Below are 25,089 nucleotides of genomic sequence, written 5' to 3'. Positions count from 1 at the left end.
GGCTCAGGCAGATAGGGGTCTGACTCTTGATCTCGGCTCAGATCATGATCTGATGGGTTGTGAATTCAAGCCCCGCATCCGGCTCTGCATCGACAGTGCTGAGCCTGCTTGGGATTCTCTCTCTCCTTCTCTCTCTGCCCGTCGCCCTCTCATTCTCTGTCTCTCAAAATAAATTAACATGAAAAAATATTTAATAAAAACATTAAAAGAAATAAGATGGAAATAACAGGAAGAAGGATTCCAGCTTAAGAGAAGAAAAAGCTCTTCTCTTTTCTAAAGTGCTGGTGGAGGGGCTGAAGTGGAGGGGCTCTCCGAAGACGGATGTGCTGGTAAACAGTGAGCTCCCCATCAGCAGAGGGAATGCACAGGTTGAACACTTGCACCAGGTGATTTTGACCGGCCCCCGCCAGCCTGGAGCTTCTGAGCTGGCCGGATCTCCTGGCTCCCTGTCCTGGGCACGTCCCCTCTGCTCACAACTGCTCTGACAGTGAGATGTGTTGCTGGCTAGAGGGACTTGCCAGGAATTCCAGGTGGCTGTCCTAATAGAGGATTGCTTTGCCGCCCCTGAGGATTTACAGCCTCCCTCCTGAGTTATGGGAAGGCGGGCGGAGCCCATAAAAAGAAGCCGTCCAGGCAGTGCAGTACTCGGGGCATCAATCAGCGACAGCCTGACCACTGGAGCAGAGTGAAGATCAGTTTGCTGGTTTCTCACCTATAAATTCTTTCCCCCACCCCGGCACAGGAGGAACAGATGCGTCATATTTAAGAAGAGCTCATGCCACCAAAACCCATAAAATACCTGGGAATAAACCTAACCAAAGAAGTAAAAAATCTATACACTGAAAACTATACAAAGCTTATGAAAGAAACTGAAGAAGATAACAAAAAAATGGAAAAAGATTCCATGCCCCTGGATTGGAAGAACAAACATTGTGAAAATGTCGACACGACCCAAAGCAATCTACATGTTCAACGCAATCCCTATCAAAGTAACACCAGCATTCTTCACAGAGCTAGAAAAAACAAACCTAAAATTTGCACAGAACCAGAAAAGACCCTGAATAGCCAAAGCAATCTTGAAAAAGAAAACCGAAGCAGGAGGCATCACAATTCCAGACTTCAGGGGCGCCTGGGTGGCGCAGTCGGTTAAGCGTCCGACTTCAGCCAGGTCACGATCTCGCGTTCCGTGAGTTCGAGCCCCGCGTCAGGCTCTGGGCTGATGGCTCAGAGCCTGGAGCCTGTTTCTGATTCTGTGTCTCCCTCTCTCTCTGCCCCTCGCCCGTTCATGCTCTGTCTCTCTCTGTCCCAAAAATAAATAAACGTTGAAAAAAAAAAAAAAAAACAATTCCAGACTTCAAGCTATACTACAAAGCTGTAATCATCAAGACAGTATGGTACTGGCACAAAAACAGACACTCAGACCAGTGGAACAGAATAGAGAACCCAGAAATGGACACACAAACGTATGGGCAACTAATCTTCAACAAAGCTGGAAAGAATAGCCAATGGAATAAAGACAGTCTCTTCAGCAAGTGGTGCTGGGAAAACTGGACAGGAACACGCAGAAGAATGAAACTGGACCACTTTCTTACACCATGCACAAAAATAAACTCAAAATGGATGAAAGACCTAAACGTAAGATAGGAAGCCATCAAAATCCTCGAGGAGAAAGCAGGCAAAAACCTCTTTGACCTCAGCCGCAGCAACATCTTACTCAACATGTCTCCAGAAGCAAGGGAAACAAAAGCAAAAATCAACTATTGGGACCTCATCAAGATAAAAATCTTCTGCACAGTGAAGGAAACAATCAGCAAAATTAAAAGGCAACTGACAGAATGGGAGAAGATATTTGTAAATGACATATCAGATAAAGGGTTAGTATCCAAAATCCACGAAGAACTTATCAAACTCAACACCCAAAAAACAAATCATCCAGTGAAAAAATGGGCAAAAGACATGAACAGACACTTCTCCAAAGAAGACATCCAGATGGCCAACTGACACATGAAAAAATGCTCAACGTCACTCATCATCAGGGAAATACAAACCAAAACCACAGTGAGATACCACCTCACATCTGTCAGAATGGCTAAAATTAACAACTCAGAAAACAACAGATATTGGTGAGGATGTGGAGAAAGAGGATCTCTTTTGCACTGCTGTTGGGAATGCAAACTGGTGCAGCCAGTTTGGAAAACAGTATGGAGGTTCCTCAAAAAGTTAAAAATAAAACTACCCTATGACCCAGCAATTGCACTACTAGGTATCTATCCAAGGGACACAGGTGTGCTGTTTTGAAGGGGCACATGCACCCCAAAGTTTATAGCAGCACTATCGACAATAGTCAAAGTATGGAAAGAGCCCAAATGCCCATCGATGGATAAAGATGTGGTATATGTATATGTATGTATACACAATGGAGTATTACTCAGCAATCAAAAAGAATGAAATCTTGCCATTTGCAACAACGTGGATGGAACTAGAGAGTACTATGCTAAGCGAAATAAGTCAGAGAAAGACAAATATCGTATGACTTCACTCATATGTGGAATTTAAGATACAGAACAGGTGAACATAAGGGAAGGGAAGCAAAAATAATATAAAAACAAGAAGGGGGACAAAACATAAGAGACTCTTAAATACAAAGAACAAACTGAGGGCTGCTGGAGGGGTTGTGGGTGGGAGGATGGGCTAAATGGGTAAGGGGCATTAAGGAGGGCACTTGTTGGGATGAGCACTGGGTGTTACACGTAGGGGATGAATCAATGGAATCTACTCCTGAAATCATTATTGTACTATATGCTAACTAACTTGGATGTAAATTAAAAAAAAGAAAGAAAGAGGGAGAGAGACAGAGAGAGAGAGAGGAGAGAAGAGCTCGTGTCACATGTTTCATTCCAGGGATGCAAGTGGGGGAGACGGAAGAGACTAAAGAGAAAGCAGCCCTAAATATGGCCTTCAACTGGACTCACCTCCAACCGGAGCCCCCAAACTCACCTCCCTCAAGTCCCACCCCTAAGCAAATGGTGCTGAGTGAGCAGATGAGAAAGAACCATACACCCGGGAGCAGGGTGGGGAGAAAGGACCATATACCCGGGGGACCCAGTGTGGCCTGAACAAAACTAGAAACATCAAGCTGGACCCATCACACCTACTTCTGGAGGCTGGGAGTGGACAAACTTCCTAGATCTTCTATCGTAGTACCAGGAAGGACTGAAGGTAGAAGTCCAATGGACAGAGAAGGGCCAGATTGCCCTAGACCCAGAGTCATTGCACCACACAACTCTGCAGGCACCTTTCACATCATTGCCAATGTGAATGAAATTATGCAGTGTACAACCTGGTTGGCCGTACACAGCAGTCCTGCTGCATCTACCTGAAAGGTCTTTCTCCTGGAGGATGGGGTAGTAGAGAGACCACTTAACCAAGAGTTAGGGGACCTGGGTTCAAGTTCTAGCTTCACCTCCAACTTGCCAAGGGCCCCGGGCAAGTACACCTTTTCTCTGAGCCTTATTTTCCACACTCATAAGATGGGGACAATAATTCCTGACCCACTGGATCTTTCTCACCACGTCTGACATGTCTCTTATGGGCTTTGTGGAGTTTGGGACAGTGGGCAACTTCTAGAGATGGCCCTTCCAGAGTCCATTCAAACCCCAAACGTGGGCCTCAACCAGCCTTTAAAAATTACCATCCTGCCTTTCTAGGGACCACACCTCTCTGGGACAGAGCCTACAAGAGCTGACAGGATTTACAGCCATGCACAGGGTGCTCCATAATTTCTGAACTAAAAAGCAGTGCATTTGTCTGACAACCGGAGAGAACATTTGGCACTGGCGCTGTCCCAGAAACCCGGGGCCATCTGTTTGCCAATCCCAGGCAGGTAACTGCAGCTGCCAACAGCTGTGCCCACCGGGGAGAAGGTCTGGGGCAGGAGGTACGGCACAAGCGCAAGCCAGCTTTCCTGCCAGAGCTCGGGCTCCAAGTGGCTGGGAGACTCAGGAGAGCAGCCACCTTCTCTGAGCGCGGGTGGATTCACCTTCCCAAACTAGGGTAACACCCTCACAGCACTTCGGAAACGATATTTACTAAAGCCCTACTTTTTCTAGAACTTGGGCTCAGCTGCTGAGAGAAATGAACCAAAAGTGGAGCGGGATGGCACAGGGGCCCGACTTAGCGTCTGGCAGGGGCAGGTTTGAATCCCACCCCCGCCACCCTAAATCCCCGTGCTCTTCAGCAGATTCTATCGACCTTCTGATCCGCTGGTCTGAAGGTAACGTGAAGTTCAGAGAGTAGGTCAAGTTCCTGGCGTGTGGTGGGTATCGACAGGGTAGCTGACCTCGTCTAAAAGCTTCACACGGCTTTACTTATGAGATTAGGGATGGCGTTTACTTGGCAGGTAGGAAAAGGGAGCTAGTCACCAACACCAGCACCAGAGAGAGAAAGGAACATTTTTTTAAACCCTCTCTCTTTGTCCTTCCCCTCCCCTTCCGTGTCCTCTGACCTCTGCCCTCCCCGGATCTCTCCAGGTGTCCCTGGGCCCTTCCTGGTCTCTCAGCAGTCCTGCCGGGGCTTCCTCCTGCCCTTCTCTCAGTCTCTGCTTTTCTATTTCCCTTCCTCTTGCCTCTCTCCGTGTCCCCTATCTTCCAGGCCGAGCAGAAGGCGACTTGTGGGGAAAGCCAGAAACGAAAGCTGCCAGCTCCCCTGTGGATGCTGCAGTAATGACAGGGTGCAGGGAAGGACTCCGAAGACCAAAGGAGTGGCCTCTCTTCCTCCACCCTCCACGTCCTGCCAGGCCAGAGACACCTTGCCCAGACTCAGCTCTGCACAGGAATGGCCACAGACTCCTGCGACTGGGGAAGAGGCGTGGCTGGGGCCCAGGACGGTGCCCTTGGGAAAGCTGCTGCGGGTGCCGGCGGTGGTCCTGCCTGGCAGAGCGAGAGAATGCCATGACGTCCTTCCACATCAACAGGTATCCACTCCTGGGCGAACGGGTCCATCGCAGGCTATACACACTGTCAGTACGGTAACAACACCACATTTATGGCAGTGGGGCCCTGGCCAGAGTTCCAGATCCATAACCACCTTCCCTCGGATGGCTAACAGGCTTCTCAAACTCAACACGAACAAAACAGAATTTGGTTCTCCCTTGCCCTCCTCTGCCCCCTGGTTTGTCTGGGGTCATCTCACACCACCCCCTCCTGTTCTCTTTCTCCATCCTGAGGCACCTTCTATCCGTTCCTCCAGCAAGGCAGACTCCTTCCCACCTCAGGGCCTTTGCACGGACCGTCCTTTCTGCCTGGAAAGCTCTTTCCCCAGATTTTCCCCTGTCTGCCTCCTGCTCATCGCTCAAATCATCTCCTCCAAGATGCTCTCCCTGATCCTGTCCTCACTCACCCCAGCATCTCCAGCACCTGGCATGCTGCCTGGCACAGAGCAACCCTGGATAGATACCTGCTGAGTGAATGTGTAAGCGAAAGACGGTGTAGACTCCTACAGCTGCAGGGTGGAGAACATGGCATGTGGCTTTCTGGTTCCCTGCCATGCATCCCATCCTCCCTCCCCCGAACACAATGAACTTGGTCGTGGCCACTGTGGCTGCCGCCAGCACAGAACACCAAGGGGCATCATCTCTCTTCACATGGACTCTGCCTCCCAGTCCTGGCCCTGCCTGTCATGGCCACACGGCTTCAGTGGTCAGAGTCACAGCAGAGCTGGGCCTCTCGACAGGGGCAAACAGCTCCAGGGTGCTGGACCACCACTCCCACTCCTGGGATCAGAAAAGGAAACCTTCCAAGTCCAGGGCCAACCAGAACAAAGGAGGTGGTGCCCAAGACAACCCAGAGGGGAACCCTATCCAGAGGTTTTAGACCTCTGGCCTACATACCACCCACCCCCACTTTGTTTTTACAGCAGAAGAAAGCCTTTGGAGGCGGAGAGATCTGTCCAAGGTTGCACGGCAAGGAAGAGGAGCTGAAATACCCCCCCTGGAGCCCTAACATCAGGCAGGGCAAATTGCACTGACCTACTCTAAACACAGGCAAGTTTTTCTTGTATTGGTGCCTCTCAGCCTGGTTTCTGGGGGTGGTGGGGGGCGTGGGGCGGGCAGCCACCAGGCCCTGGCTTCCAGGAGATGCAGCCTCTAGCCCTCTAGAGGGAGCACCCCCTCAGGAGGTGAAATGCTGCAATGCTGCCTGAGGGGCCCCCTGCGTTCCCCCTGAGCCACGCTCCTCCCAGCAGCCAGAACCGTCTTCAGAAAGCGGCCCTGATCCCATGGCTCCCGAGGACGCCTCCTCCCCAGCTCCCTTCTGATAATAAGACCCAAATCTTCAGGCTGCCCCCAAAGGCCGTGCAAGCTCCCCACCGGCCAGTAGTCACCTCCACTGCTCCTCCCCTATAGCTCCCCCGTTCTGGCCACTTGGCCTTCTCGGTTCCTCCAACCCCCCAGCCCCCATGGCCTTTGCACTTGTACTTCTCACCGCCGGGCATGCTTTTCCCTCAAACCCCTGGCCTTGGTAACTGCTGACCATCCTCCGGACCGCGGCTCTGACCCTTCTAGCCCCTGACCCTGCTCGACGCTCTGTGAGCCTCTCCTCTGCAGCCCTCACCACACTGTGTGCGTGTGTGTGTGCGCGTGTGCAAGATTAGTGATGATCCACCCTACGCTGTCCAATACAGTAGCCACTGGCCAGATGTGCTATTGAGCATTTGAAATGTGACTAATATGAATCCAGACGCACCGTAAGTATAAAATACCTCCTTAGTAATGTCTATATTGATTCCTTGTTGAAATGGCAATATTTTGGATATACTGGGTTAAATAAGATATATTATTAATGTTGCTTGTTCTCTTTATCTTTTTTTAAATTATTTAAAAATCTTTATCCATGTGTTTATTTTCCGAGAGACAGAGACCGCTCAAGTGAGGGAGGGGCAGAGGGAGAAAGGGAGAGAGGGAATCCCAAGCAGGCTCCCCACCGCCAGCACAGAGTCCGATGCGGGGCTCGATCCCACAAAGCTGTGAGATCACGACCTGAGCCGAAACCAAGAGTCGGACGCTTAACCGACCGAGCCACCCAGGTGCCCCTCTTTCTATCTTTTTTAATGAGCTTGCAAGCAAATTTAAAATCACCTATGTAGCTGGCATTTGTGGCTGGCATCGTATATTCATCTGACTAGAGTGATCTTGTCAATGCCTGCCTCCCTCACTCTGTGTCTCTCCCGCTCACCACTGTGCAGACTCGCGGGGAGATGCCCAGGCCCACGAGATCTTGCTCATCCCAGGCACTGGACACACATGTGCCGAATGATCAAATGCCAGGTCGCCCATCCCACTTTCAGGAAGGGGAAGCGATATAAACAAGCCACCCGATCTCGCTGGCTTCAGCCTCCATCCCACACCCCCCTCCACCCTCTGCCCAACAAAGACCCAGGCCCAGATGTCTCAACTCTAGAGGCCAGAACCAGCAGAGCCAAATGCGCGAGGAAAGGACATCCCAGCAATCAATGAGGGCGAGCAAAGCCCGTCTGTCTCTCTCTCTCTCCCCCCACCCCCCTCAAATATCATTTCATTGGAATGAAACCCATTATTCCCAATTAACCTGCCGTGAACCCACAGTACTTGCTGGCTTGCCCATAATTATTCATCCATAGTAATAGCTAAAGTAAATTCTGGAGGTCTCAGCTAACACTGACATCTCCGTTGGGAAAACTTTCAAAGATGCCACGTCCTTGGTTCCTTATCTAAAGCTTCCCTGCCCCGTTTGTTTCATTTTATTTTTTATGGTTAATGTTTGAAAAGAAGGGATCCCAGACCAGAACATCTCCATCCTGATGCCAGGTCGTTGGGTGAGACTCCGGCAGTGCTGTCCCCTACCTTCCCGCCCGCAGGCAGGGCAGCAGCCGGACAGGCAGCATCTGGCCCATCCGGGCAAGTCACACACAGATAAGTTTTGCAATTAGCCGGTCCTTCTAGAGGCTCCCTTCACCCTGCTCTCTCGGGAGCTAGGCTTCGCAAGCCCACAGAAAGCATAAATCTCGTGCACAATTTATTTTAGGTTGTCAGATGTAATTTACTAAGAGACGGTCTTCCCCCAAAAAAATCCAGAAGGAAACCTAACGTGTCATTTTAAATTAAGTGTGGCTCCTTTTGGTTATCTTTCTATCTGAACGTCTGCATTAAAGATGCAGAGGCCTCTCCCCTAGCATCACAATAATAATAATAATAGTGGGGATGAGGCTTGAGTCAAGAGCCAGGGTGGGCAATAGGGAGAGACGGGGCAGACGGAGGAAGACCTGGGGACGGCCACGGCGCCAAGATGACGCTTCCTTCCTGATGCCTCTCAACCCGCAGGGGTCCTGCCCAGAGAGGAAAGTTCTCAGATGCCCAAGTTTTGCAGAGGAGACTAGCTAGCTAAGAGGGCAGTGAGTAAGTGGAGGAAGTATATGCAACTCACTAATAACACGCTCTACCGAGGGTCATTTCTTCCTCCCGCTAAGAGAGCAGTGTCTCTAATGGGGTAGACCATCTGACCTGAATCAACACAGTGACCCCAGTGGTTCGGGTCCCAGCCTCCCTGCCCACTCGGTCTGTTGGCATTCATCTGGCCTCCCTGGGCTTCAGCTTCCTGTCTGCAGAATGGAGATGAAAACTTTCTTGCAAAGTGAATTAAGTTGCAAGGATAAAAGGAGATGATTTTGTACAAGTGTCCACTATCTTTCGAGGTGCCGTACAAATAGAAGGGATCCAAATTATAATCATCCCTCATAGACTGAGAGGAGGTGGCCACAGGGGCTCTAAAAAGCCCTGACAGCGAACATTCTGGTGCCCTTGCCCACTGCTGTGAGGGTGGGCTGCTGTAGCTCATCTCTCCCCATCCCACCCCCCACCACCCCCAAAACTGTCCCCAGCTGACTGGAGCCACCTGCCTGTCCAGGAGCCTAAGAGTTCCCCTTCCTGATACCTCTTAGTCAATGACTGATCAGTACAAAAGGCTGGCCCACTCCCACCAGGGGATCACTCTGAGTTCTGGTTCAGACTCCAGAACCATCCCCAGGGGGACGGGCCACAGCTAGGCTTTACCTGAGGCCACGTCCTGACTTAGCTCCTCCCCCTTCCCTACTCTGCTCCCCTTCCTCCCTCTCAGGTTTCTTTCTGAAGAGCCCTCCTAAGGATAAATCGTGTGTTCTGAATTCTGGTCTCAGGCTCTGCTTTCTGAGGAAGCGACTGAAGGAAGACTCCTTCAAAGCAGAAGTGTTCCTCCTTCAAAGCCTCTGGTGCGGCTGTGGCTGCTGTTAGAGTCCGGGGGACCACAGTGCAGAGGCTCAGTGGGGAAGGACGACAGCCAGTGTTTCTGCCGGACCCCTCAGGCCAGGCTGCACAGATATCCGGTCAGTGAGAGGAGGCCAAAAAGAGGAGAGGAGCAGAAAAGCCAGGGCTGGAAGGAGGATTGGGCTCCCACCAATGTGGGAGGGACAAGGCCCTCGCTTCGGGGACCCTGGTCCTGCTCCCGGACCACCAGAGCTCATGGAAGGTGGTGAGAAAGCCCCTTGCCACAAAGTCTCCCGAGATTCTGAGGACAGAGAGGACTGCGGCTCTGTCACCCGAAACGAGGCTGGGGTCTGTCCCGAATGCAGGGACCCTAACCCTCCACCGTCAAGGGCTCTGCATGTTGGGGGTCTCTGGAGAAGGTGATGGAGAGGTGGGAGGAGGAGAAGGCCACCTTGTCGAGGTCTCTCTTTCTAACCCAGTAAGAAGGCCACACGGGGAGCACCCGCACCCCCACCCAACCGCCCTCCCCTCCAGGAGGGTCACGACCTGTGGACTCACTGCCATTGGCACTTTCTTCCAATCCCCCTACCGCCACCCACCTGCTCCCCCCCCTTTACACCCTTTGTCAATAGCTCCTTTCACAAGGTCGTCATTACCCACTAATTGTCCCAAATCTCATTCCCTCATCCTTCTTGGTTAAGGATTGATTTAAGGAATGAGTTCAATATCCCTGCCATCTCCAAGTGCTTATTAATTCCCGGCGCCTCCAGCTCCCTGCGCGGAGCCCCACTCACCTCGCACTGCTTCCCCCCTCACTGATTGGTAAAGCCCCGGCTTTTAGGCCTGCAGGATGGGAGGCCTAATGTGCACTAATCTATCATTACTTCACGCGGTTGGCAGAGTGACGGATGGCGGCGCTGGCCGGCGCTGGGAGGGAGATGGTCCTCCGCCTCCTCCAGGACCAGGTTCGGTTGGAAATTTGCTCCACGGGAGGATGACTGCCACCTTCCTCTGAGCAAGCAGGGGAGGCCCTGCCTTGCGAGAGCGGAGACCCAGGATATCAGCAGGAATCAACGCGTGCCTGCCCCTGGGCCTGCCCCCCTCTCACAGTCTATCCCAGGGCTGGAATAGTCCATCCCGCGTGGGCCGGACTGGATGTTGCCCATTCTACACCGTCCCCGCCCACCACCGCCCCGCTGGCCCATCACTCTCCAGCCTGCTCTGGGGCCTAGGGGGCAGACCTGCATGGATGGCATCCATGGGGAACCTTGTCCTCCGCCTCTGCCAGCCTTCAGCCAATGGGGAGCCCCAGCAGCAGATGGGAGGGAAGAGAATGAGACTGGGTGATCATTGGACTGGCCGGTCCCTGCAGGGCCGCCTCAGGCTGCCTGGGTTCTAAAGGTCGCAGCTCCTGGCGGGTGATCCTGTCCCCTCACACACACACCCTGTCTCTCCCTCCACTCTCCCTTCCTTGCCCCTTTGGGTCCAGGGCTGGAAACAGGCCGGTGCCAGTCAGCCCAGGGCACTGCACACCCCTTGTGCCTTTCCTCTGCTCTGACCACAGCTTTGTCAGCAGTCGTGTTCTCAAATCACCCCTCTTGAGTGTGCACCTGCTTCCTGTTGGAACCCTATTGGAACCCTGCCCAACATACCTCATCTTACCATTGAGGAAACAGAGGCTCGGGGAGGACCAGGACGTGGCCTAGCTCACACCAGTTTATGGCAGGGCTGGCTCCAGAACTCAGGTCTTCTACTGCCTAATAAGATTCTGCCCACCTGACCACTCAGTATTTCATTTCTGTCCCTGCCTAACCACTGGACACACCTCTTTTTATTTGGGTCACACTGGGAGAAACACATTCAAGGCGCCATTGGGGCTCAGAGAACCTGTTCCTGCCAGAGACCGTAACATCAGCTCAACGCGGATGAGAAGGTCCTGTCTGCGGCACCTTCCAGAGGTTGGGGCATCCACCTCCAGGTTGTTCTGTGGCCTGGGACATTTTTCCTACAGTTTTTATTACCTCCTCAGGCAACAGGGCACCTCCTATTGAAAATGCCAAGCCCTGGGGCGTCTGGGGGGCTCAGTCCGTTAAGCCTCCGACTTCGGCTCGGATCATCATCTTGCAGTTGGGGAGTTCAAGCCCCACGTGGGGCTCTGGGCTGACAGCTTGGAGCCTGGAGCCTGCTTTGGATTCTGTGTCTCCCTCCCTCTCTCTCTGCCCCTCCCCCTCTCACACTCTCTCTCAAAAATAAATATTTAAAAAATTGAAAAAAAAAAAAAGAAAGAAAGAAAAAGAAAATGCTGAGCCCTGGGCTACATCCAACCCCAACCCAATCAAGAGACTGGGAGACCCAACTTTCCACCAAAGACCTTTCTTTTTACAGAAGTCCTTCATTATAGAAGATAATTACTTAGCCCACAAATATCTATTCCATCTTCTTGAGAGGCCAGGGACGTGGCTAGGCCTGGAGTTAGTCTAGCAGGGGACACAAGGAGCCAACACCAGCTAACAGAATAAAATAGGATCTACAGATCTGAGGCGGAATGACTGACCCCTCCCCTCCCCACCTCACAGAGCAGAGACCAGTGAGGTCTAGAGGGACAACCCCAGGCCCTGGGACTTGTTCAGGGGCGCCAAGACCCGCCTTCCCTCTGAGACCCACGGGAGCCCTCATGCTACAGACGGAAGACCCCAGCCACCTCTCCCTGCAGAATTTGCCACAAACCAACAGCCCATCCCAGCAAATGAAGTCCGTATTCCCTTTGATTTGCCAGGGGCCTCTCCTCCAGAACAGTCCTCCGAGGGGCTGACCTGCCCTCCCCGAGGCTTAAGACACATGTACGCATGTGCACCCTCTCCCTGAGACAGGGTCCTCTCCCTGGGCGTTTGGTGCCAAGTCTCCCACTCAGGGCCTCGTGGTCTATTCTTGGCACCTCCTTCCGGCTTGGTGTCCATTATTCCACAGGGATGGGGAACCCAAGGAATCTGCCACATTCACATTACCTGGCCCAAATCCAAAAGTCACCGGCAAATCCTATTCCACTGCCACCTTCAGACGCAATAGGCAATCCCCCAAAAAGGCTCCCCAAAGGTCAGACGAGGCCAGAGCTTAGAAAGGGGCTGAAGGGAGAGGGGTAGGATCACTCTATTATGGACCTCGGGGAACTGCCCCATCTCAGCCCTTCTAAGAGGGGAATAAAGCATGTGCCCAGGATTTAATCAGGAGGAAACTGGCCCCAGGGAATTGAGGCAGGCTATGTAAGGAAAACTCCGGGCTGGAGATCCAGAAATCTGGGTCTTTACCCAAACCTGCTACAGAGCCCTTCCCCATCCTGGCCTCTTCCGTAAGAGGAGGGGGAGGATCCGTTCAGCCTGACCCCAGTAAGTGATGTGACTGTGCATGGTTCCAGGGGGGAAGGAAGAGTGGTGGCCTCAGTCCTGATGCTGCACTCTGGACAACGAGAATTCCGTCAGGCCCTTCTTGAAATAGAGCCACAGGGAGGAGAGCCTCACCCTGGGTCTGCTGGAACCACACAGCTCATCCCAAAAGGAGTCAAAGCCCTCAACCCCTGACAGGGGCCTCCTTGGCCAGCCTCCCCTCTCTTCTCTAGGCCATCCTCTTTCAAACCCGAATTATCTAGAGCTGCACCGTCCAATCCGGTAGCCACATGTGGCTATTTAAACCGAAGTTAACCACAATCCAATTAAATTTAGAGCTCAGGTCGTCCACAACACCAGCCACGTTTCAAGTGCTCGGTGGCCACACGTGAGCAGTGGCTTCCGTATTGCACAGCGCAGATACAGAGCATTGCCGTCACCGCAGAAAGTTCGAGAAGCTAACCTTGGTTTCTACAAAGTGCTTCCTCCAGTGTCCCTGATTCCTTCCTGCCACAGGGTCAGCCCACTTCTTCCAGTCTTTTGCTCTAGGGGAGGATCATGGGTGGTGTTGAATGGGGATTCACCACAAGTAATGATGGGGTAGGGGTTTCCTGTCTGCCTGGCCCTGGACAGTTCAGTCTCCCGCCAGAATCTGAGAAAGACGCAGTCAAGTTAACAATCCCCTGGCACCTGAGAGGTTACAGACATTGAGCTTCAAACAATGACAATGATCACAGACCATCCCTCAGCAAGCCCCCTTCCCCTCCCCATTTGATCTGGCCACTGTTCAAGGATGTCAAACCTTGAGAAGGGGTAGAAGAGAAAGAGCCAGAGAACATTTCAAGATTTGGGAGATTTCTACCAACATGATTCACGGGAGCTCAAAACCCCAGGGATCATTTTGGGGTCCTCATCTTCCCAGAAATTATTCTTAGATAGGGCTGGGGAAATCCCCCCAAGGGGTTAAAAGCCAAGAAAAATAGCTTCTCTGACAAGCACAGAAGCCTGGCAGGGGTGGGGTGGGGCAGTGGGAACCAGACAGCTGAACGAGTTATCCAGAAATTACAAGAGGCTTTTAAAAGTAGAAAACTTAGCATGTGTCAAGCCCATAATGTAGAGACCATAATTATTTTCCACTGAATTTTTTTGTATTTAATTTTGTGGCGACTGTCCCCTTTTACATCATGTACTCCGCCATCACTCTTCTCTTCTCTTAATATGCACAGTAATCCCTCTCCCCTTGTGTCACATAGTCAATAATTCCCATCCTCCGGTTCCAGGGCGCTTGCGATGAGGGGAATGTCACATTTTAAATTAGTAACAGCTGTGTTTTTGTTTTTTTCAATTTCACCTCCACTGATGGCTTGTAAATATCGTGAGTTCCAAAAAGCAACACGGGGCACCCTGTCTGCCCTGGTCCCCAACTCAATGGCCTTTTTGAGGGGCTTTTCTCTGAGGACAGGATGTGCCTCAGACACAGGCCAGAGGAGGGAGCACAGAGCAGCCATCCGGTCCCATCCTCCTCCTCCATGGAGGACACAGAGACCTCCACAGGAAAATAACATGCTTCCCATTAATCTCTCTTTGGGGTGAGGTCCACCCTGGTCCATTTAGGTCACCGCCCATTCTCAGGTGCTGCCTTTGCTTCTCCCTCAGATGGGAAGGAGTGGACAGCAGCCAGGAAAGCAAGGCTGGGACCTGAGTGAGGAAGCGAGATACCTAAGGCATCCAATTTAAGGGGGCACTGGCTCTCGGGTGCAAACCCTGCACTTACAGACCCTGAGAGCCAGTGCTTCCTTCGCTTGTTCAGCCCGAGGCACTTTGCCAATGTCAGCTGGGTCCTGGCCCTCCAGAAGGACCATCCCTTTGTAGGTCTGGGAGTCAGAACCAGATGGGAGCTTTGGGGAGGGGGTGGGGACTCAACACCAAGAAGAAAGAGCGACTCGGGAAGGGAGTTCATTAAAATGCTTTAAGGGACTCCAAACTGTGAGAATGTTGCGTTGTGTTCTCTGGTTTTATTTATTTATTTGTTTTTTTGAAGACAGGAATTTAGCAAGAAATCAATCAACACACATGCTGATAACTTATTCCATGACAAAAAGGAAACAAAAACCCCATAAATTTCTACAGCCTTTGGGTAGCCAGTGTCTACTGCCAGTAATTAATTTTCTAGAACTTTCGCTCTCCACATATCTCAAAACATGGTCAATCTGTCAGCCCCGGGAAGGCACTGTCAGCACCCGCTGTAGGAGGTTGCTGGTTCTGGAATCTCGGTCACACAGTGGAGGAGGGGAGCCCACAGCACGCTCAGGCTCCCCCATTCTGACCTGTCCTCCTACCATATCCCTGCACCTGTTCCAGCTGAGAGAAACAGCATGCTAGAGCGCAGAATGGTGTGTGCAACAGGGAAAAACTGCCTCCCTGCCTCCGTTTCCCCAAATGTAAAATAAGGAGATTATACTCAATCTGGTTTCAGATTCCTGAATTCATGTTACTTTGCCAAACATTCAAGCCGTAAGAGTATGGGCTCCTGGGTGGCTCAGTCGGTTAAGCATTTGACTTCGGCTCAGGTCATGATCTCGCGGTTTGTGAGTTCAAGCCCAGCATCGGGCTCTGTGCTGACAGCTCAGAGCCTGGAGCCTGCTTCGTATTCTGTGTGTGTGTGACTCTCTCTCTCTCTCTCTCTCTCTCTCTCTCTGCCCCTCCCCTGCTTGCATTCTCTCTTTCTCAAATATAAATAAAACATCAAAAAAAAAAAAAAAAAGCCATGAGGGTATTTGTCTAATTTGTAAACTCCTGGAGGGCAAGAATTGAGTCTTCATTTCTGCCCCACCCCCTGCCCCTGTCCCCCCCAGTGCACAGTGTCTAACACTGTCTTTCACACAAACGTGCCCAATAAAGGTCTGCCTGATCGCACTGCAGCCTTCGACTCTCCCAGGCGCACGCTATCTGCCATCACCAGATCGGGGAAAGGTTTCCAAGCCCTCACTGGGGGGGGGGGGGGGGGGGGGGGCCTATGACCCAGGAACCTCACTCCTGAGAGTTCCTTCTTCCTGCCAACCGTCCAAGCTCACTGGCGTCTCCCCACAGGAGCAAAAAAAGACATGAGACTCGATTTGTGAAGTTAGCCCCACAGCTGAAAATTTCAGATTAAAACCCCAGATCATCTGTGGGGCAGACATCTTCCACAATCTGAGCCCCAAAGGAGCCAGCAAGTCAGCATGAGCCAGGACCCTTCCCTGACCTGACTGTTCTGAGAGGATGTGAAGGAGCTAGAACATTCCCCAAGATTCCAGAGGGGATCAGCAGGCAGTGAGGTTCCAGGCAGCGGCACCCTCAGTTGGGACCCGACACTTGGCTCACCTTCCTGTGTGGCCTCCTTGAGAAGGTGACCTGATGGGAGGCAGGCCCTCCACGTCCCTTCTCAGAGCACCTGAACCCCACCCCTGTGCCTCACAGAGTGGGATACAGATGCTTTTCTCCTTCACAGGGACAAGGGAGCCCTCACTCACCTCATAGGCAGGAGGACACGGTCTCATCCTCCTGAGCCTCCTCAGCGTGGCTCGTGGTTTCCTTTTTTATTCATTTATTTTTTTTTTTTTTTAATTTCCTATTTCCTCAAATAGCATGAGTCTAGAATGAATACCAGGCTCTCTCTGGCAGGCACAAAAGGAGCATGGAGGGGAAATGTGAGAGCAGTAATCCATTGTAACACTTTAGGGGAAACTGCAAGCAATTTCCATTCTATTGATCCTCCCTGGGCATCAAAGCCACACTCAGTTTATTTGGAAAATTAACTTCTGGAGCGTGTAGCATGAGGGGGCTCTAGTTAAGTTGTCTTCCTCTACGACCACAATTTAATTATGATCCCCATTTAAATACGGTAGAGGAAAGGGGCACCTTAGGGGCTCCCTGGACCCAGCCCCTGTGCTGTGGGGTCTGGCTATAGGGACCCCACACCCACAGCGGAAGAGCCACGTGACTCAGTTACCTTCAGCTGACCACTCATCAGCACCTCGGGCTGCTGCTCGTTTGCATTTTTACTTATGCAAGTTTTAACAGCATATATTCATTAAAATGTTAATGATTGCTAAATTAACCTAATTTGTGGAGCGTGCTCCTTCTCCAAAGGTAAGATTTTGATCTTAACAAACACTGTTATTATTAGAAACGAAGCAACATTACTTAGGCACAAATTGGATATGACGTGTTAAGATAATCATTTGGAGGAGAAGCTAAGAATCAAGGTACGTCCGATCCCAGAGCTGCGCTGGTGGTGTTCAGGCTTTGGGATTTCACAAACAAGTCAAATTTATGCACAGTTGTGTGCACGTGTGCGCGCGCACGCACACACACGTACACACACACACCCCCCACACACGCGCGCGCGAGAAAGCCTGGCAGAGACTGGAAAACTTACAGCCACACAAGGACTTCGCAGTCATCTTCTATTTTCTGTAATTTCTACTATCATCTCAATTTCATGAACACCAGGGACACTGGATGACAATCCCAAAGTAGAGTCCTTAATAGTCAATAAGTTTAGCTTCATGAAGAACTCACCACATTGTTTTCATTTTCCTAATCTCATCCGTGACAACTTGGTCACAGTCTAGCACAGGTCCCCAGACCACCCTTGGCAACTCCCGCCCCCCCCCCCCCCCCGCCGGCATAGACTGATTTTTCTTAACTGAATTTTTATTTAGGAGCATTGCTGGCAGAGGGTCGCTGTCTCCGCCCCCTGCTCATCAGCCCAGGTAATTGAGCGCACAGCTCGCTCTCATGACGGTCCAGACGAACTGACCTCTCACGTCCTTTGGGTTCTTCCACCGCTGACCAGTTTGCTCCAGAACAAGATGGAGTCCCACTAAAGTCTTCCTAGAGGAACGTCCTCCGGGGCAACCAGCCAAACCTATTAGCCTGAGCCCCACGAAATCAGCACAGTGCCTGGCACGTGGTAGAGTCATAAGAGTTGCTGGATTCCAGTGAAAAGTCACGGTGTGGCCCCCTCAGCCACTGAAAAACCCCTCCCAGCCTCCTCTTCTGCCTCTAAAGACACCCAGCACCGGGTGGGTGGGAGGGGAGGGAACAGGGAGGGAAGCAGGCACATCTTCCAATGCCCTCAGACAAAGGCAAATCAAGTCTTCCATTCCTCATACCCCGACCCTCTCACTGGTCCTGAGATTCCTTTGAAAGAAGTGACTTTTCTCACCCATTGTAGGTGCTAAGGGTAAGAAGGAATGGCAGACAGAGCCACGGTGCTTGATCTACCAGGGAACATCAGCAATATTTGACAAGCTGACCGCCTCTCCCGAGAATAGAACTGTCATTAAGCCAAGAGGGAAATCATTACCTGATCCATAAATGATTACACAGGAGTAGGAACTGTCGCTTCCTTCTGAGGAGTTTGCAGAATCGGGATTTTAAACAGTGCAGCAAACTGATGCAACACTCAGCTCCCTGGAGCAGCTGGTGTATTATTCACAGGGAAAAAAAAAAAAAAATCAGAAGTTAAGGCACTTTGTGCACTCAGGGGAAAGAGAAGGTCTCAGGGACTCTGACTATCAAAGGATTTCAGACCATCCACGGTGTCAGAGCCGGAAACTTCACTCAAAGGAAAACACAACTATTCGGATCTTCTGCCTGACAGCTTGGGGGCCTGAAACTTGCTGAGGTCTATCCACTGGCAAAATAAGCGACTGGAGTCAGAGCTGCAGACAACTTGGGTCATTGAGCCAAAGACACTTCCTTTGGAAAGATGGAGGTTCAGGTGCAGCCCACAAGGATGAAGCTATGTATAGGAGTGGGGAGCTGGAGGCGTCCTCAGGTGTCCCTCGCCCTTCCCTGGGAGAATGGAGGAGAAGCAGGTCATAGAAACACGCTAGAGAGGGGGCGCCTGGGTGGCGCAGTCGGTTAAGCGTCCGACTTCAGCCAGGTCACGATCTCGAGGTCCGTGAGTTCGAGCCCCGTGTCAGGCTCTGGGCTGATGGCTCGGAGCCTGGAGCCTGTTTCCGATTCTGTGTCTCCCTCTCTCTCTGCCCCTCCCCCGTTCATGCTCTGTCTCTGTCTGTCCCCCAAAAAATGAATAAACGTTGAAACACGCTAGAGAGAACTCGGCATCAGTAAGAAACCATGGGCTAACTATACCTGTAGCGATAGGGTGGGCCCCGAACCAAGGTGTTGAGTGAAAAAAGCTGGGAACTGAAGATTTGTAGCACAACTAAATGTGTGTAAATTTAAAGCACGTGCCCGCAGAGATCGATAATACGTATTTTACCATGGTGCATGCATATTTTAGAACACATTCCAAACACATTAGAGGGGGTGACTGTGGGGGGGGTGGGTAACAAAAGTGAGGATAGGGGACGGAGAAAGTACACAATGGATGCCATGAAAGGAAAGGCTGATGTTGACCATGAACTACTGAGTGTAATTAACTCAACTCCCTGCACCTGCAGTCCACAAACACGGGAAGAAACAAACCGAGGTCCAGAGAGCTTAAGACAGTGCTCCTCAAACCCTAACGTGCGAACAAATGTCCTAAAGATCTGGTAAAAAATGCAGGTCCTGAGTCCCAGGGCTGCCACGGGGCTTGAGGTCTGCATCACTCACAACCCCCTTGGGTGATACAGAGGCGGCTGGGTCCACAGACCTCGCTATGGGAGGCAAGGGCTTAAGAGATTTACCCAAGATAAAAAAAAAAGTGAGCAGCAAAGTCCAAGGAAGAGACTACGTGTCCAATACAGGTAAGTTTCAAAATAATTGTGCTTCCCGGAAGAAGAGAGACAAACGAGAGTACATTATCATAACGTGTGCTTCCATTTATATAAGCTTCTAGAACATACATGCTAATCTTGTGATGGCAAAAGGCAGATCAGTAGTCGCCTGGACATGGGGCTGGGGGGATGGATGGATTACAAAAGAAACTTTTGGGGATAATGTATATGCTCACTATCTTGAGTATGGTGATGGCTTTCCGGGTGTATACATAGGTCAACACGCATCGAATTGTACAGTTCAAACATGTGGCTTATCAGTCACACCTCAACAAAGCTGAAAACAAACAAAAGGATCTGTGTCCTTCCTCCCCACCCCTACCACACTGGAGATGCCCCCTTTGCATTTCAAACTGAAAGGAAGAGTTTTATAGCTAGCCCACACACCCACGGCTGGACCCCATCCCTCCGTCTCCTCCACCCCTCCCACCTCAGGCCCACCGCCATGTCAATCCCCCCGAACCCCCACCTGCTTGGGATTCCAGGCTGACTCTACCCTTGTTCTCCTCTTCTTACCTGTCCTCCCACACACTTCCCCCAAACCCTCTTGCACCCTGTCCTTCCCCCCACTCTGCCACACTGACTTTCTTTTACTTCTCCCAAAGCACCACCTTCCCACCCACTCTGGATCTCTGTCTACACTGCTCACCTACCCCACCTCTTCCCCATCCCTCTTGCCTGGTGAACTCCTACACATCCTCCAGTCCAAGCTCAGGTGTCCTTTCCCCAAGAGACCACCCCCAGCCCAAGCTCCTTTGCTCTACACTTTCCTAGAGCGACGTTCCTTTCCTTCCAAGTAGAGACACCAGTTTATCACCATGATTTACACCTGCCTCTCCCACTGCACCGTGAGCCCTGTTTTGCTCACCTCTACATCCCGCACCTAACGCAATGCCTGACACACAGGACATGCTCCATAAATACTCATTTGGTATAAGAGTGTTTGGTGAACCTTCCAAAAGGCCTTTGGCCATTGCTAGGCAAAGACATTAACAGATTTGGTGGCGGCAGCTGATTTAGACACACACACACACACACACACACACACACTGCCTCCGCTGCACCCCCCTGGGGCACCGCACTGCCCCGCCCCTGCCAGCCCCCGCTGCCTGGAGCTCTACAGAGAAGATCCACCAGGAATACAGGCTAATCTGAAAAGTTCTCCCTCACGTCCAACCTGATCGCCAACGTTCCTTTCAAAGCACCGTTTGCATAAAGTAAATGGCACTTTTGCTTTTTTCTTTCCACAATTTCAACACCTCTGTGTTTGGATGTAATTATCTCCTTTCTGGGCTCGTATCCCAAACTGTGGCCGTGCCGATGAGAGCCGGAAGATAAGTTTCAGAGGACGATCTGGACCCAAACAAGCCCCCTCGGGCGAGGCAGCCAAGCCTTGGGACTCACTGCCAACTCAGGGCAGACTCCGGAGACCAGGGGAAGCCACCCTGAATAGGGGGTGCTGGTAGGGGAGGGGTCAGGCAGCAGAGAGGCCAGAAGAGGAAGGGGTGCCTCCCAGGAAGCAAAGGCCAGGGGCAATGGGTTGGATGCCCAGTCGGCCGGCCGGCAGGCACCAGGTGGAGCAGCTCAGTGGAAGCAGAGCCAGGCAGCGGCGCCCTCGGTAGAGGCCCAGGAATTAAAGAGGCAGGGCTCAAAGTGCTGGCCAGCCAGGCATCAGAGATCCGGAGGGCTAGACGAACGCCAAACGGCCCTCAGCGGCCGCCACTCCTGCCCTTCTCTCTGCCATTTCCGCTCAGCGCATCTGGCCATTTCCTGCCCAAACCCTGTCCCGATGTCAGGACCCCCTTAGCCCTCTCGACCCTTCCTCGGTTCTGCCCAGCCAGAGGGGAACATGGAAAAGAGTGAGATGAACACCCAGACCCAGGCTGAGCGCACTCCCTGACAGGCCCCCCGGAATTCTCAGGCTCCTCCACCACTGGAGATGTTATGGGGAAGAGAAGGAATCTCACGCACAGACCCTCTGGGAGGCGGGGAGGGGGACCGATGGAGAGCTGCCCTTGGGGGCTGTGATGTGGCCCAGAGCCTGAGTCTGTGGAGGAGGGGCGGCCAGCACCTGCACTGCCTGCAGTGGCTTCTATCCTAAGCCCCAAAGGGTGGTGATGCTATAGGAATCCCTCCTCTGCCTCTGCGGTAAGGGAGCTGGCATCATTCTCTGAAGGCGTACAGGTCACCGCAGGTGGCTTCCAGAAAGGAGGATGGGGGGCAGGGAGCGGGCCAGGAGGCTGCACATAGTGGGGGATCATCCTCGAGAAAAAGCAGGGACCACCTGACATGCGTCTAGTTATGGGTGCGTTCTCTGTCTCCATCACCGGGGGACCCTGCCTGTCACTGAGTGGTCGTGGCCCTGCTGAGCCAGTTCCCTGGGTGAGCTTCCACCCACTCACACAAAGGGCGCACGAGAAATGAAGCCCAAAGGTGAACGTCCCTCGTGCCAATAACAAAATACTAACTGATGGGCAGTTTATAAAGCAGCTAGGACAGACATGATTATCACCCTTCCTACTATGGGGAAACTGGCATTCTGTGCCCAAGGTCACAGAGCTAGTGATGGTTGCACCAGGATTTAAACCAGGAACAACACCAGCTTTGAGGGAAATCCCATCTCCGTTTTAATCCTAGCTCTGCCATCCACCAGCTGTGTGACCTGGGGTGAGTTACTCAACCTCTCTGAGCCCAGTGCCTTTCTTTCTAAAAAAAAAAAAAAATTTTTTTTTAATGTTTATTTTTGAGAGAGAGAAAGAGAGAGAGAGAGAGAGAGTGCATGAGCAGGGGAGGGATAGAGAGAGAGGGAGTCACAGAATTCGAAGAAGGCTCCAGGCTCTGAGCTGTCAGCACAGAGCCGACACAAGGCTTGAATTCACAAACCATGAGATCATGACCTGAGCTGAAGTCAAATGCTTAACTGACTGAGCCACCCAGGTGCCCCCCCGGCCGAGTTGCCTTTCTTAACAACTGTATTAATCACTATCTATCTCACAAAATACGAGGGAGAATGAAAAAAGGTGAAATATACAATACAAAGGAAAGCAGTTAATAAATGTTTGTTTCTTCTTTCCAATTCCAATTTTTTTTTAATTTTTTAATGTTTATTTGTTTTTAACAGAGAGAGAGAGAGAGAGAGAGAGAGAGAGAGAGAGAGAGAGAGAGAGAATGAGTGGAAGAGGGCCAGAGAGAGAGGGAGACTCAGAATCCGAAGCAGACTCCAGGCTCTGAGCTGTCATCACAGAGCCCGATGCGGGGCTCGAACTCATGGGCCGTGAGATCATGACCTGAGCCGAAGTCGGACGCTCAACCGACTGGGCCACCCAGGTGCCCCTCCAATTCCAAACTTTAAAATACATTGTTTTGGGACAATTCCAACATGGAGGTTACAAAGGACTTTTCAGTGAAAAACGAAGCACGTTCTCGTTCTCAAAAGTAGAATCTAGAAACACGTGTGGCCACGCATTTCTCTGTCTTCAGCCACCCAGGCATGGAGCCCCTTCTTTCTGCTCCCTTCCCCCTTCTCTCTGTATATCAGGGGAGATAGAGCAGTACCCCCAAGTCAGGTCACCTCCTTCCAGAGGAAAGGAAGCCGGCTCACTCCCTGCTGGGTCACATCCACCTGCTATGCATGGTTCAGTGGTGAGCCCAGATGTGCCCCTGAAGGCAGAAGGTCTGTCAGCAGCCCCAAGCCTGGTGACAGCTGGAGTTTCACGGCCAGGGACCAGCCGCAAGGGAGTCTGCCCCTCACACCCAATCTCTGATCCAGGAAGGAGGGCTCCAAGTGTTGTCTGGGGACAGTACAGCAGTCTCCTGTTCTCGTGTGCAAAGAAAGCACTTCCTCTCCCATCTATTAACCCGCAGTCCTGGGAGGCGGGCAGTGAAAACGCTGTCAGCCCCATTCTGCAGGGAGGAATGACAAAAGATTGTCCAGGGCAGTGGGGCTTGACCCCAGCGTTCCAGAGTCCAAGCTTCTGTCCACTTCCATGTCCAACTCCAGTGCCCTTTACACAGAGTCCCGCCTGCTCCCTGAGGACTCCTGGCAGCATCAAACCTAAGCCTCCCTGTGTCAATGTCAACTCCACGATATTTTGATAAATGAGCTGTGGCTACGTAAGAGAACGCCCTTGCTTTTAGGAAATACACACTGAAATATTTAGGAATAAAGGAGCATCACTTCTGCAACTATCATTTTGGATACACATCCACACCCACAATGCGGGGTTTCTCAACCTGGGCGCTGCGGACATTCTGGGCCAGATAATTCTGTGTCGGGCAGAAGATGGGGTGGTTTCTGTGCATCCTAAGAAGTTTAGCAGCATCCCTGGCCTCTACCCACTAGATGCCTGTATCACCCACCCCCTACTCAAGTGTGACAACAAAACTGTCTCCAGGCACTACCAAACGGGGGCAAAATCACTTCCTATTGCGGCCAAAAGAGACAGAAAGGATGGTAAAATGTTAGCTTCCGGCTTTGTAAGTTACCTGTAAATAGGAGATAATTTCCACATAGAAAGTTTTAAAAAATAAAATTCCACGAGCACTTGCAATCTAACGAAAAGGAAGAAAGAGAAGACCTTGCCAGGTCACCGGCTCTCGGTCTCCACCCCAAAGGCCCGCATTCCCTTTGCTCACAGGTCATGGATCCCACAAGCGAGCGGTCACTGCGTGTCAGCACCCCCTCGACCTTCCAAACAAACGTGCGCTCACAGAAGCCTCCGGGTGTGAGGTGCTGGTGCGCCCACTCTACAAATGGGGAGCCCAAGGCCGGGAGGGACAAGGCTCCAGGCACTGCAGCTCCAATGGGTGGGGGGGCCTTGAGTCCAGCCTCCTGACCTGCCCCCTTGCAGCCCCCACCAGCACGTCTATGCACTGGGCTTTTCCCAGTCCCCACGCAGCACTGCATGGACCCCTTGCATACATCGAAGGTTAACCATGGCCTGCGCATCTTTTGTATTCCTTTCCCAAGGGGGGCTGGGCAGAGCTGCCTTTCAGACGGTTCCAAGTCAGCAGATTTTGCCTCCTGCCTTCGCCTTACAATCTGTGGTTATTCTGAATCACGCTGGCTAACTGCCATTCAGAGCAAATTGGTTATCCAGGGGGAAAAAAAAATACCCCAAACTTTTAAAATAAATAAATAAATAAACAAACAAACAAATAAGCCAGGGAAGGGCGGGGGGGGGGAGGAGTGGGGAGAGAAGGAAAGTAAATTGCACACATGCAAATTGGAATTATTTAAAAATTAAAAGTTCCTTTAAATTATTTAACCTAATTCCCACCCGACTCTCCCAGGGAGACAGCCGCTTGTGTTCTGCGGAGCGGAGAGGATAAAGCAGAAGCCTCCGGGGGCAGCGGCACAAGAGAGGGGAGGCCAAGTGAGTCGAATTTTCCAAACACCTGTGTGTTTGGGCTGCTGCGCAAGAGGCAGGCAGTGGTGAGACCCGCAACCTGCAACCAGCGGTGAGAAGGGGAAGTACAAGAAACATAATTAATGCGGGTATCACATTTCATGGCTTACAAAGCACGGTCTCGTTTTTATTTAGTCCTCACACCCACCCCAGGGCTCCGCATCGCATCATCGCCCGTTGCTATTTTCCATCGCAGGCATACAGAAGCTAAGGCCAGGAAGGGTTGGGCCTCGGGTCACAAAGCCAGCCAACGG

The 25,089-nt window shown here is 51.7% G+C and overlaps 1 protein-coding gene across 2 annotated transcripts in view; it reads right to left on the bottom strand.

The window, feature by feature from the left end:
• The window catches only part of MEGF11 (multiple EGF like domains 11), a 286,338-nt gene extending 269,164 nt beyond the window's left edge, over nt 1-17,174 (bottom strand). For both annotated transcript variants that reach the window (XM_032593616.1, XM_030317888.1), the window contains exon 1: nt 17,072-17,174. In XM_032593616.1, the coding sequence (XP_032449507.1) occupies nt 17,072-17,096 (25 nt within the window). In that variant the 5' untranslated portion in view covers nt 17,097-17,174. The remainder of the gene's footprint in view (nt 1-17,071) is intronic.
• Between the last annotated feature and the right edge of the window lie 7,915 nt (nt 17,175-25,089).

Source organism: Lynx canadensis, chromosome B3 (genome assembly GCF_007474595.2).
Source record: "Lynx canadensis isolate LIC74 chromosome B3, mLynCan4.pri.v2, whole genome shotgun sequence".
In the NCBI taxonomy this organism is placed as follows: Eukaryota; Metazoa; Chordata; class Mammalia; order Carnivora; family Felidae; genus Lynx; species Lynx canadensis.
Note: the sequence above shows the minus strand (reverse complement) of the source record. Positions and strands in the feature narration are given on the sequence as shown.